Here is a 14448-nt window from a genome sequence, read left to right on the forward strand (position 1 = left end):
AAAGACTGGATCCCAAAGTTTAGGTAAGTATAATTTAATACTGCAGTTCACAAATAATCCAATCCATTTCACGATCAGATTGCGTGGTATTGTCTGGTAGATTGTGTGGTGTGTAAGCCGGGCTGTTAGCGACTGAAAATTAATCTAATTCTCTTCACCACGATGACAAACCCTAGTATAGCTCTAGCGTTTGTCACGTAACAGCAACGAAATAATAACATTCGAACATATCTATTAAATAAATTGAAAAAGCCATATCCGAATCATTAGATATTTAATCATTTTAACTCCGGAAATAAATCCACAATTAGACGATTGGACATAAACAGGTGAATCTTATAGCAACCCTATTTTCAATCGAAGGTGAAACAATGTTTATATAAATTCCGTATAATCATAGCTATCATTACATCGAACACACTTTTAATTAATAGATAACCTGAACAATTCAGGGAAATATATCGACACTGCCGATATCATTGAACTCGATTAATTGTGTCTATTAATGTGTGTTGTGTACTCAGTGTAGTCAGTGTATTGTAGTGAACGCATGCAGAGAGCTGGACCACCATGCTACTGCGAGTTATTGCTGTAGTTACTCTGTGCTTGTTGCACAATGCTAACTGTAAGTATAGTGTTATATGTACAACTATGCACTTTGCACATTAACGTGTAAGTACTTTGGTACGTTGTCGATATACAATTTTATATGTTGTAACACTGTTTCTGCATGTATTACTCTGACAAGGTAGAAAAGTGCGGCCATGCTAAAACAGTCAACAAATCATATCGGTTACCACCGTAAAACAGTTTTAACCTAAGATGAGCTGAAGGATTCTTGCAAAGCAACTGAGAGAATCTGTTTTACTGCATGTGTATGTATGTATAGTGTATACCGGTATGATTGTTGACTGTAGACATGGCAAAGCCATGGTTCGCGCACAAAATGTGAGTTGCTCACTTAGAGGTCCACAAACGATGGTCCACCGTGCTTAAGGGCCGTTACTCCTGCACGCAGGAAGTCGTCCGCATGCAGTATCATTTTCTGATTCTGGGAATGTCTAATTTAGTTTATTTTATTTTTATTTATGCCTGCCTGTAGTAACTTATAAAATAATATAGGTAGTTTAGGAAGGTATAACATGCAAATTACAATATTAAAAAGATAAATAACTTTAGCTACAGTAGGTACTTAAATAGACATGCGATTAAATTTTTGTATAATTAATTAATTGTGCTATTCATTATTTAATTTCATTTTTGATTAAATAGTATTTCAATCATGCTTAAATATTAAAATAAATTTAAATAAGTATTATTTTATTGGTAAGCATTAATCTTCATTATTATTATTATTTCATTACTTATTATTAACTAAAATCTACAGGTGATCCCATTGTTGGGCAAAGGCCTCCCCCATTCTCTTCCAAATATGCTTGTGTTGCGTGAGGCGCGTCCAGAGCACGCCCTGACCGCTGAACTGCTCGAGCTCGTCGCGCCAGCTCACGCGGGGCCGCCCGCGCCGGCGCCGGTCATGATTAGCATACCAAGTAATCGGGCATTGGCATGGATAAGCCACGAAACAGTCAACCGTCCAACAGTCATATCCTACGTCCTCAGAACGAGTTGATGTCGACAGTTGAGCTCTGACAGACAAACAACAGCGGAAGAGTGATGGCTATTTATTATTATAAACAGCACACAGATGCAATGACTACTGACCGAGCTATTCCATCCCAGGCCAGTTCGGTCCGAACAAGCAGAGCTTCGGCTACGTGGATGTCCGCGAGGGAGCGCACATGTTCTACTGGCTGTTCTACACGACGGCGGCGGCGGCGGCGGCGGAGCGCCCGCTCGTGGTGTGGCTGCAGGGCGGGCCCGGGGGCTCCTCCACCGAGTACGGCAACTTCGCGCTCATCGGCCCGCTCGACATGAGGCTGCAGCCCAGGAACTACACTTGGGTGAGTGCGCATCAGGTGCTTTGGAAAATATAGTTTTGGGAAATACCTCATATAGCCATTTCTTCGTCTACATAATAAGGGACCTAATTCTTGTTCCAATCTTCAGGTGAATGACTTCAACGTTCTGTTCCTGGACAACCCTGTCGGCACCGGGTTCAGCTACGTCGATGACTTGTCGTACTTGACTACTGACAATCAGCAAATTGGTAAGCGTATAACTACGAAGTTTTTGCAAAGCACCAATAAGGCACCAAATTGAGTCAAATAATTATGTTCATATTTTTTCAGGCGATGACTTTGTTGCATTCATGCGTGGTTTCTACTTGAAGCATCCCGAGTTCGAGTCTGTCCCTCTGTACATCTACGGACAATCTTACGGAGGGAAAATGGCAGTTGACATGGCTCTTAAAATGAAAGAGGTAAAACACACACCTACTCATGTATAAATCTACAAGCGGGGACTTTGCGTAGACAGATGCAGTGTTTTACTCAACTAACACTTAACTTGTTGGCAGGCAGAAGCTGCAGGAACAATCAAATCGAATCTTAGAGGCATTGGCATGGGCAACGCGTGGATCCACCCGATAGACCTCACGAACGCCTGGGCTCCGTTGCTGCTGGCTACCGGCCTCTTGGACCAAGCAGGCCACGACCTCATCATGGAAGAAGCCAAGAAAACTGAACAATTATACAAGGAGGGGAAGTTTAAAGAATCTACTGCACAGTGGTCTGAGACGCAGTTCGTGCTTCGGTCATCCACAGGACCTCTGGACATTTACAACATCTTGACTAAGGAACCTCGGTTCGGCATTGGGAACGGGGAGACGGACCCTGAGGAGCTGATGAATACGCAGGTGAAGCCGGCGCTCGGCATCCCGGACCACGTGGTCTTCGGCAGCCAGGCGGGCGACGTCTTCGAGTACCTCGAAACTGACTACATGAATCCTGTCACCGACGGAAGTGAGTAATATCACATTCTTTGCTATGGAACTGGTAAGGGCCTAATCAGATGGCAGAGGGAGTTATTCCATACGTCTTACCGCTACCCATGGCTGAAGCGGGTATATAGTCCATCTGAGTAGGCCCTTGATAGGTTAGCTCAAGTGCTAACATGAGGAAATCTATAGTGTAATCCAGTGTTTTTCAACCTTTTTCATGACGCGACCCCCCTGAAATCAAATTTTTTTTCGCGACCCCCTTAACCCTTCGGTTTTTCATCATGTTTACAGTAATACCAATTCAGTCCATAAGACGTATTTATGGTCTCCATTATTAGGATTCGATATAAGTACATACCTACTGTTGCGGCTACTGAAGCTGGCAACATCGGTGCAAGAGGAGGAGCGCGGGGAGCAGCGACACCACGTATAAATGCGTCATCTTCGGTTGTCCGGACCCTCTTACCCTCTTACCTTTCGGACGCACGATCTTATCATACATATTTCTCATACAACCATTGTAAACCAGACATTAAATTATTCCATACCATAAAATACAGTCCACTCATTTATTAGCTTAGGGCTTATCCTATCATCATCATAGTCAGGACCCTAGGCCCAGTCAGTTTGGTCCTTTCGCCGTCTTTACGAAGAATCGACGCACGCGCACGCAGTGGACTTCGGACCCCCAGTTCGCCGGCATTTTGGAGGACACGTGGAGGACTAAGGACACTGACAAAAGGAGTGAGTCGTTCCAATTTCCTATCTTTCCTTATCTCATCTTGCTTTCCAAATCCTGCATAATTCCAGTGATTTAATTTAGCGCTAATCGGATCGGGCATTGCGATCTCTTTAAATAGTGTGATTTACTTCATTCATAAATAGCTATAGCTACTTCTATTACGCATTTCAGCTGTTTCAGAGGCAATAAACTCATAAAATTCACCCATTCATAAAATCGTGCGTTGCTTATCAGTAGCCGCATTCTTTCTATTGTCCGCCGGCTGACCTTGGCCGTCAATGTGCTTCGCATAACCTTAACTATACATTAGTCGTATTTTAGCTACATTCATTGAAGTACGTATTTATCGCCTTGCTTAATTACAACTTATAACATAATATAATCTAATAATGGCTAATAACAGTGACAAAATTGATAATAGTGAATTAAAGCTTCTAATTAAAAAACGTGGTTCGTGTAAGGCCCAACTCACGCAATTTGAAACCTTTTTGAGTCGCTTAGATGGTTGTGATGGGCTGAGTGAGCTTCTAAAAACGGAGTTAGGGATACGTATGAAGAAAATCGAGTTGCTACAAAGTGATTTTGATAAATTACAGTGTGAAATCGAGTTGCTGTCGGACAACGTGGACGAGGCTTATGCGGACCGCGATCAGTTCGAGTCCAAGTTGTTCCGCCTGCTGTCCGTGGCTCACGGGCTGCTCGCGGCGGCGGCGCGCTACCCGGCGGCCGGGGCTCCCGGGGGAGACGGGACGAGCGACGCTGCCGAGGAATGCCGTGGAGGAGGTTTCGTCAGGCTGCCCAAAATTGACCTTCCTCACTTCGATGGCGATTATCAGCACTGGCTTTCATTCAGAGATACGTATATTTCACTTATACACGACAACACCAGCATTAATAACGTAAATAAATTTCATTATTTACGTGCTGCACTTACAGGCAGCGCGTCTTTGATCATTCAAAGCTTGGATCTAACCTCTGAAAATTATTCTATTGCTTGGCAATTACTTTCTGATAGGTACGACAATCCGAGATTGCTTATCAACAATCACATTAGTGCCTTATTTTCTGTGGACCCCATTCAAAGGGAGTCTAGCTCAGCATTACGTAACATTGTTGACGTAACTAACAAAAACTTACGTGCCCTCGCCTCTTTAGGCGAACCAACCGATCATTGGGACAGTTTAATTGTTTTTCTTATGTCCAAAAAGCTAGACTCGTCCTCTTACAGACAATGGGAAGAACATAGAAACAATCTTGATTCTTCGCCCACATTACAGCAATTTATTAAATTCTTAATTAACAGAGCGGATCTCTTAGAAACCTTAACTGATACATTAAAATATAAACAAAATAACAAACCTAATAATAACAATGACGCATTCAAAACAAAAAACTTTTTAGTGTCCACTGATAACACTAGAGCCTATTCATGCCCAATGTGCTCACAATCTCACGGCTTATTTAATTGCCCATCATTCAAAGCTTTGGACATTGATTCACGCATTAAAAAAGCAAAAGAAAGTCGTGTTTGCATGAATTGTTTACGATTAGGTCATGTAGAAAACGCTTGTACGTTGACACATTGTAAGTACTGTAAGTACAGACACAACACATTGTTACATAAAGACGTAAAAAAAAACACATACACCAACAAGTCTGCTTCAGTACCTACAACCAGTGGTTTAGCGAACAATGTAGCCCTTTCGTCGGACATTTCACCAAGTACATTAAATAACCATGGCTCTGTACTGCTTTCCACAGCGCTCGTGAAGGTGGCAGACAAGCACGGGAGCCTGCACACAGCGCGGCTGCTCCTCGATAACGGCAGCACTTCTAATTTCGTCACCGAGTCCCTCTGCGAGAAACTTGATCTGAAGAGGTATAACGCGAGCTCCACAGTGTCAGGTATAAATAATCATGCGACCTCCACTACAGAGTCTTGTGACCTTGCTATACAGTCTTACACCGGTGATTATAGGACTAACGTGCGCTGTCATGTGTTGCCCCACATTACTAAATGTCTGCCCTCGTCTTATATAGATACAACAAACATACCTATACCTACCGGAATACTACTGGCTGATCCTTCCTTCAATGAGCCTGCGGCCATAGATATTCTCGTAGGTGCTGAATTCTTTTGGGACGTATTAGGTACAAAAACCATAGACTTAGGTAAACGTCAACCTAAGTTACATCATTCTAAATTAGGCTGGCTCTTATCCGGGTGTGTTTATAATAATAATATTCCCCATAGCCAATCTTATCTTTGCCATTTCACCGACACATCACGCACTGAACCCAGTCTTACGCGTTTTTGGGAACTTGATTCAGTGTCTTCTAAACATTGCTTATCTTTTGAAGAAAACAAATGCGAGGAACATTTTAAAAATAAAACTTGTCGTGACGTTGATGGTAGGTTTATTGTTACCATGCCGCTGAAGGAATCTCCTGAAGTCTTAGGCAATTCTTACACAATAGCCAAGCGTCGTCTCTTATCTTTAGAACGCAAATTAGACAAAGACCATATCTTAAACATAGATACCATGAATTTACGCGAGAATATCTTGACTTAGGACACATGACTGAGAATAATAATACTTATGTACCTTATGAAATTAATTATTCCTAATGGAACTCTTATTCAGATAACCTATACTTTGCGATAAACATAAAAGCTGGTAATAAAATTACTAAGCGGACCATACTTTCATTGATAAGTCAAGTTTTTGATCCCTTAGGTTTAGTAGGCCCTTGTACAGTCGAAACTAAAATTCTCATACAAAAACTTTGGATCAACAAATATGAGTGGGATCAGGAAGTTCCACAACATATAAAAACATTATTTCACGAAATCATTAACTCCTTACATAACTTAAACCAATTTAACATTCCTCGCTGGGCGTTCTCAGATAACATAATAAAAACAGAAATCCATACATTTTCAGATGCTTCCGAGCGGGCATATGGCTCATGTGTCTATATAAGGACCATCAGAAATGATGGTACAGCGCACGTTTGTCTTCTAACCTCGAAAAACAAGGTGGCTCCCATCAAACCCACCACCATCCCTCGACTCGAGCTTTGCGGAGCCCTGTTAGGCACAAGACTCTGTAAAAAGGTACTTGATTTACTCACCTTCAAGATCGATCAGTGCTATTATTGGTCGGACTCGACAATAGTACTGGGCTGGCTTAACACAGCCACTTCTCGTCTTGAGCGCTTCGTTCGCAACCGAGTCAACGAAATACAGGAGAGTACTGCCGGAGACACATGGAGCTACGTTCCCTCTAAACAGAATTCTGCGGATCTTGTTTCTCGCGGGGTGAAGGCTGACTTAATCAGTGCATCGGCGTTATGGTGGAGCGGGCCCACTTTCTTACATAATTCTAACTCAGAATTTCCCTCAACCCCTAACTTAAAAAACATAAATCAACTTCCAGACATAGTATTACATACAAGTATAGTGGAAACTAACGAAATAAATACATTAATGAATAAAATTTCTAATTACAGTAAATTAATAAGAATATTTGCATATGTACAGCGGTTCATTTATAATTGTAAAAATAGTAATAAAAAATATGGTAACTTATCTTTTTCAGAATTAAAATCATCAAAAATCGCCTTGCTACAAATCGCTCAACAAGAAATGTTCACCGATGAATTATCATATTCTCAAATCGGGAAATACTTTAAACAAGAAAAATAGATTGATTTCCCTTTCCCCTTTTTATGATACAGATAATAATCTGATCAGAGTTGGAGGTCGTCTTGACAACAGTTGTTACAGTTATAATGTAAAGCACCCTATACTCTTGTGTAGTAAACACCCTTTAACCAAACTTATATTTGAGTTTCATCATATAACCTTGTTACATGCAGGTCCTCTTTTGATGCTTTCATGCATAAGGCAAAATTACTGGCCACTCTCGGGACGTAACCTTGCTAAACGAATAGTTCGCACTTGTGTACGTTGTTTTAGAGTGAAACCTAAAACAATACAGCCAGTTATGGGTAATCTGCCAAGCCATAGAACTAAATTAGAGTTTCCCTTTTTAAATACTGGGGTGGATTACGCTGGGCCAGTGCTTATAGCCGATCGTAGCGGAAGAGGTGCAAGACTGACGAAATCTTACCTATGCATTTTTATTTGTCTTGCAGTGAAGGCGGTGCACATCGAGCTCGTCTCGTCTCTCACGAAGGAGGCATACCTGGCTGCGTTAAATCGCTTCATGGCTCGCCGGGGAAGGCCCCAGACCATTTATTCGGACCACGGTTCCAACTTTATTGGTGGTTTTAACGAGCTCTCAGATCTTTTTAGAAGCTCACTTAGCGACATTCCAACCATTCTATCACATGACGAAATTGATTTTAAATTTATTCCTCCATATAGCCCCCATTTCGGCGGAATTTGGGAGGCGGCTGTCAAATCTGTCAAACACCACTTGCGGCGTGTTCTTGCCCTAGCTCATCTCACTTATGAAGAAATGATCACTTGCCTGAATCAGATAGAGGCCATTTTAAATTCACGTCCCTTAACACCTCTATCTTCTGATCCTTCCGATCTTTCATTTCTTTCCCCCTCCCACTTCCTCATTGGACGACCGCTCACGTCGGTTCCTTATCCTCAGGTGTCGGATTGCAACGTGCATCGCCTGGACCGCTTCCAACGCATCGAATTCCTGCGGCAGCACTTCTGGAATCGATACTGCGCAGAGTACGTGACCTTGCTCCAGCAGAAGACGAAGTGGCTCACGTCGACGGGACACCTACAAGTCGGATCCCTTGTCTTGGTCAAGGACAAGACGCAACCCCCCTTGATGTGGCTCATGGGACGGATCGTCCAGCTACATCCCGGCAAAGACGGAGTCAGCAGAGTGGCAGACATAGAGACCAAACGAGGCATAATTCAACGGGCCTACAACAATATCTGTCCTCTACCCTTGGACTGTTGAATACCTCAACGGCGGGGAGCTTGTTGCGGCTACTGAAGCTGGCAACATCGGTGCAAGAGGAGGAGCGCGGGGAGCAGCGACACCACGTATAAATGCGTCATCTTCGGTTGTCCGGACCCTCTTACCCTCTTACCTTTCGGACGCACGATCTTATCATACATATTTCTCATACAACCATTGTAAACCAGACATTAAATTATTCCATACCATAAAATACAGTCCACTCATTTATTAGCTTAGGGCTTATCCTATCATCATCATAGTCAGGACCCTAGGCCCAGTCACCTACTTATCGGATATAAAACACATTCTTTTACAATTACATACATCGGATACGTCGCCATACGGTACGTAGGTACTCGTACGACGAATGCCGTAAAAAAATACTTGTGGTAAAAATTTACTCTTTGAACCAAAATACCTAACTTTGACATAATCTTTTACTGAAGAATTCGTTGTGAGGTAAAAAATCAAGCCTACATTCTGTGTAAAAAGTATCGAGACTGGATCAATAAAACACAAAACGTTTATTATTCATCCAAATTTATTTTAAATCACCTTCAAAGTATGCTTCTTCAGAAACGATACACATACGCCAGCAAATTATCCAATCATCACAGCATTTTTTAAAGGCTTTTTCAGAGTTGTGTGTTTAGAATTCGCGGCGATTTTTCCATTGAAAAAAATGTCACGAAGTGGTAATTTGTGTTTAGGAAAAAAAAGAAGCTAGAGCCGTGAGCTGCAGCCATATCTGGTGCATATGGTGGATGCTCGATGACATTTGATGAGTGTTTGCTCAAAAATTCATTCACGATGATCCTTGCGAAGGCGCATTATCGTGGTGCAAAATCTTTTCTCGGTTTTTTCCACAAATCTGGCCTTCTTCGTTTTCTTTACTTGCCGTTTGACTTTCTGGCATGAATATTAGAATAGAATAGAATAGAATAGAATTCATTTATTCACAAGAAACAAGGTTATACATGAGATCTTAAACATCAAAATTACAGTTTCTATCATGCTTCACCGAGGAATCGGTATGTGAAATACTTAACAAATAAAATGTTATTTCATGCACAAATTGAGATGACTTAAATAGGTATTAAATGCACCACAATAATTACATAAATTAAAATACTATGCCAATTCAATACAATTAATTAAATAGGTACTAGTGATATGTCAATTGAAATTAAAATAAGAATAACAAAATATTAATACATATTAAAATTCATTTGCAATCTCATAATTTAATTTATAATTCATTCTTTTATAATTAAAAAAGTCATTGATTGAATAAAATACATTTTCTGTCAACCAATATTTTAGTTTATGCTTAAATAGTTTTAGAGGCAATTGTTTTATTTCATGCGGTATACAGTTATAGACCTTTATAGTCATGATGTGACAATTTTTGCTATACAAGGCACTATTATGCTTTGGTAGAACTAGGCGTTCTTTGTTCCTTATGTCAAAATTTACAATGTTGCCAGCTTTTTTATAAAGATTAGGGTTACTTTTAACATGTATAGCTGCCTCTAGAATGTACATAGAAGCAAGTGTCATAATTTTAGACTTTTTAAACAAAGGCTTGCACGAATCTGTTTGTTTCTTACCGTATATTGCTCTTAAACATTTTTTTTGAACAATAAAGGCTTTATTAAAGTCTGTGGAGTTTCCCCAAATCAATAAGCCATATCTTAGGACAGACAATACATATCCGTGATATGCTGCAAGAGCAGCCTTTTGGCCTGTTATCCTGCTCAATCTATACAGTACATACACGAACCTATTTAGCTTGTTACATACGTTTTCAATATGAGATTTCCAATTACAGTTCCTATCAATTGTAACTCCGAGAAATTTGACTGTATCGGACTCTTTGATTGTTTTATTTTTATGTTTTACTGTGAGACCCATTTTCTTGTTGTTATAATTTTGGAATTGGACATATGTAGTTTTATCAAGATTAACTTGCAGATTATTTGATTCAAGCCATTCAACAACAGATTCAATGGTTAGATTGATTTCGTTCTCTAATCCCTCTTTGTTGCTTGAAATCAAAATAGATATATCATCTGCGAATAAAATTGACCTATATTGGGATATTTCAGGTAAGTCGTTTATATACAAAAGGAACAATATTGGGCCAAGGACACTTCCTTGAGGCACTCCGAATGTATTTACTCTCGTTGAAGAATCAAAAGACATCATTTCATCATTGACCAAGCTATCAATACGAACAAACTGCTGTCTATTCTCTAGATAGCTTTTTATCCAATCCAGAGCAGTACCCCTGATGCCATAACAGTTACATTTCTCTAAAAGAGTTTTGTGGTCAACATGGTCAAATGCCTTTGTCATGTCAAAGAACATTACTACAGCTGGTTTCCGAATATCAATTAGTTGAGAAATATCTTTTACGAGATTATAGATAGCTAGTGTAGTTGATTTATTTGTTTGAAAACCAAATTGCTCGTCTCTAATGATACTGAATTTATCCAGGAATGAAATCAACCTTTTTTTAAATATTTTTTCAAATATTTTTGATATTACTGGAAGAAGTGCCATGGGTCTATACTTATTCATTAATGTTTTGTCACCCTGTTTATGTAGCGGTTTTATCATATAAAATTTTAGTTTATTGGGAAATATTCCGTGCTCAAATGATAGGTTGATGAGATGAGACATAACTAAAGCTATTATATCAGCGCTAATTTTTAGTATTTTTGTTGAAAGTTCATCAGGACCAACAGAATTCGTATTTTTTAGCATGAATATGGTTTTAAAAACTTCATCAGGGCATGTAGGATGGAGAAACATGCTGCTGTGTATGGGTTGCAATTGTGTTTTTGTCCTTGCACTATTTTTATCTATTTTATCAGAAGAAACACTATCTATAAAGAAGTCATTAAAACATTCTGATATCTTACTGGGATCACTAATCAATTCATTTTTATTTGATTTTATTGATATTATCCCACTTTTTACCGATAACTGACCGTTTGTGTAGTTATTTATTATGTCCCATGATTTTTTGCATGTATTTTTTGCTTCTGATATAAGTGCAGTGTTTGTTCTTTTTTGAGATAAATCTATTATTTTTTTTAACATTTTTGAATAACTTTGAAATTTGGATTTATTATTTAGAGTTTTATTTTTGTAATACGTAGACCTTAGTCGACTTTTTGTAATGCATGAAATCTTTACACCTTTGCTGATCCATTTTTTACCTTGTTTGACATCTCTTACTCTTACTCTGCACAATGGAAAGCAAAGATTGTACATTAATGAGTAGATGGAATGAAAATGATCAAAAGCTTCATTGACATCAATTGTATTGTAGCATTCACTCCATGACAAACTATTAATGCATTCACGAAACTTTCTTATGTTGTCTTTGTTAAAATCTCGTTTATATGTGTAAATACAGCTTTTTGACTTGGTGGTACTTTGAGGAATGTTTAATATCTGTCCCGTGTTGTGGTCTGATAATCCTAGCTCAATAACCTTACCAGTAGCATCCACAATATTACTACAGATAAGATCGAGGCATGCTTCTTGTCTTGTTGGTGAAGTTACATGAGAAACCATATTATAGTTTGAGAGAATAGATTTAAACGTATTAGCTTTGTCATTTGACTTTATGATATCAATATTAAAATCACCAACAATTATAACTTTTTTGTTCGATTTAATTGTTAAGTTCAGTAGTATTTCATTTAGTGCATCAAAAAATATATTTACGTCAGGGTACAACACCATGATAGTCAAAGAAAACAGTCAACATGACTTTGACTAACAATCGATAGAAGACAAAAAGGAAAGTTCGCCGTGAGTACTAAACACAACTCTGAAAACAGTGTTTAAAAAAATGTTGTGATTATTGGATCATTCTATGGCGTATGTGTATCGTTTCTGAAGGAGCATATAGGTACTTTGAAGGTGATAAAATAAATTAGGATGAATAACAAAGATTTTGTGTTTTATTGATCCAGTCCCGATACTTTTTACACAGAGTAGGTAGTATACCTGGTATGAAAATGGTGTTAAGAAGATAATTTTAAAGAAGAATTCTGTAGTTACTTCTCAGAGCAAGAGATATCATGCAGCTAATTTTTTTGGTTTAATAAATATTATTTCATTTTCATTTAATTTTCAGCTATAAATGAAGCTAATTAACCAAATAAGCTCAAACATAATTTGTTAAACATATCTGCGGATGGGATTTTACACCTGGAATTCAAGTCTTCTAATTTGGATAGGTACCTTTTAGTTAATGAGAAAAACAGAATACCCTGGAATTGACAACTCAGGCTTTGAAGTGTTTTCAGATTCCATTTGCCACCTATGCGAGTGCGAGCCTATGCGAGTTGATATGTAAGCAAAGAAATGGATTAAATTTGGAAAGCGATTTAATTCTATATGTCGCAAAAACAGATCCACGATGTCATAAAATTTATAAAAAACAAGCTCAACCTTCGCATTAATGCGCATCTTAGGATTTTATTTTTTGTTTATAAAATATTAAAATGGTTATTAGTAATTATCCGTTTCAAAAAATTCTCTTACAGTACGAGAGATTGTTTTTTGTACCCAGTTTTTTCGACCTCTGGCGACCCCCCTACAGAAGCTTCGCGACCCCCCAGGGGGTCGCGACCCACAGGTTGAAAAACACTGGTGTAATCTAACTAAGCATACACTGTGTCATGTTTCAGTTGAAAGACTCCTGAATGAGACGGACATCATCGTGACCAAGTACAACGGCAACATGGACCAGATTTGTGGCACTGCAGGTACCTACAACTCTAAGTATATAAACTTAAGTGAATATATTGTGTAGAGGTTGACAGAAATATTTAAACTTTATTACCTAAGTATAGGATAAATTACTCATGCAGTAAACATAAGATTTCGTGGGATTCCCGCAACTTGGAAAACGTCCACCTTTTTTCTGACGGCATTACTAACATGTTGAAGATTGGGAGTCCAGAATTGAGACCAACGCTTTCCACAACAGGTCAGATGCTGTGGGTGGAGCGCCTGCAGTGGGCCGGGGCTGCGCAGTTCCAGGCGGCCCCCCGCGAGCCCGTCTGGGTGAACGGCCGGTTGGAAGGATACGTGCAGTCTCACGGCAACTTCCGGTTCTTCTACATGAACGTGGCGGGACACAGTGTGAGTTTAACCGGGGTTGCCACCATCGAACATTAGCCATTAACAATCCTTGCAGCATCGCTCACTGGTCAAGTCTGATGTAACTGAAGTATCGATCTGACGCGTGTTTTGAAACTATACAAGGCCAGAACGCAGAGGTTGGGACTGCTCGCGTATATTTTCAAATTAAAATGGTGCCATAATTTACTTGAAAATATACAAGGCACTAATCGCGTATATTTTCAAGTAAGTTGGGCCAAAATTATTGCTTGAAAATATACTGCAGCAGTTACTACTGTTAAATAGTAAAATGATCTTAGAAGAGGGTGTAGAACAATTCATAAAAGACAATTACGGTGAATTCAAAACTTGATGAAAAATATTTCTGTAATAGGGCAAGACCTCTACTACACTCACGAGCAATACCCGGGACACTTCGCGGGTTGGGGATAGATCCCCAGACTGGGCAGTTATGGGTTTAAAGGCAGAAAAACATATTTTCTCTAGAGTCTTGGGGGTGTTGTATGATATCTCCAACTCTCACGGCACAGGTGATGGCATATTTTTCAGTCACAGTCTTCATTTTGAAATTAATGAAACTTATTTATTTTCTAGGTGCCAAAAGACAGCCCGGAAGGGATGACGGCGATTCTACGCGATATGACTTCGTTTGGTTAAATAAAAAAAGATTTAATTTAAAA

At 39.3% G+C, this 14448-nt stretch overlaps 2 protein-coding genes across 4 annotated transcripts; both read left to right on the forward strand.

Annotated features, from left to right (window-relative positions):
- Positions 1-468: 468 nt before the first annotated feature.
- Positions 469-14448, forward strand: LOC125489281 (retinoid-inducible serine carboxypeptidase-like). The gene is made up of 8 exons (XM_048624683.1): positions 469-625; positions 1741-1961; positions 2068-2167; positions 2250-2380; positions 2477-2921; positions 13312-13389; positions 13614-13768; positions 14363-14448. Exons 1-8 carry the CDS (start codon positions 571-573, stop codon positions 14423-14425), a joined length of 1248 nt encoding a protein of 415 aa, XP_048480640.1. The 5' UTR covers positions 469-570; the 3' UTR covers positions 14426-14448.
- Positions 3260-6513, forward strand: LOC125488555. 3 transcript variants are annotated; one of them, XM_048624680.1, is made up of 2 exons: positions 3260-3643; positions 4238-6513. In XM_048624680.1, exon 2 carries the CDS (start codon positions 4838-4840, stop codon positions 6212-6214), a length of 1377 nt encoding a protein of 458 aa, XP_048480637.1. In that variant the 5' UTR covers positions 3260-3643; positions 4238-4837; the 3' UTR covers positions 6215-6513. The 3 variants fall into 3 exon arrangements, with proteins under 3 accessions (XP_048480637.1, XP_048480635.1, XP_048480636.1); XM_048624678.1 differs by lacking the exon at positions 3260-3643 and adding an exon at positions 3765-3976; XM_048624679.1 differs by lacking the exon at positions 3260-3643 and adding an exon at positions 3995-4097.

The sequence above is a fragment of the Plutella xylostella genome, chromosome 12 (assembly GCF_932276165.1).
Source record: "Plutella xylostella chromosome 12, ilPluXylo3.1, whole genome shotgun sequence".
Taxonomy (NCBI): domain Eukaryota; kingdom Metazoa; phylum Arthropoda; class Insecta; order Lepidoptera; family Plutellidae; genus Plutella; species Plutella xylostella.

Bases quoted from the DNA above. Each gene is read 5' to 3' on its own strand.
- LOC125489281 (XM_048624683.1), top strand. From the start codon at position 571: ATGCTACTGCGAGTTATTGCTGTAGTTACTCTGTGCTTGTTGCACAAT. The intron at 2,381-2,476 runs GTAAAACACACA...ACTTGTTGGCAG, and splicing joins TGGCTCTTAAAATGAAAGAG to GCAGAAGCTGCAGGAACAAT. The intron at 13,390-13,613 runs GTACCTACAACT...TTTCCACAACAG, and splicing joins CCAGATTTGTGGCACTGCAG to GTCAGATGCTGTGGGTGGAG.
- LOC125488555 (XM_048624680.1), top strand. From the start codon at position 4,838: ATGTCCAAAAAGCTAGACTCGTCCTCTTACAGACAATGGGAAGAACAT.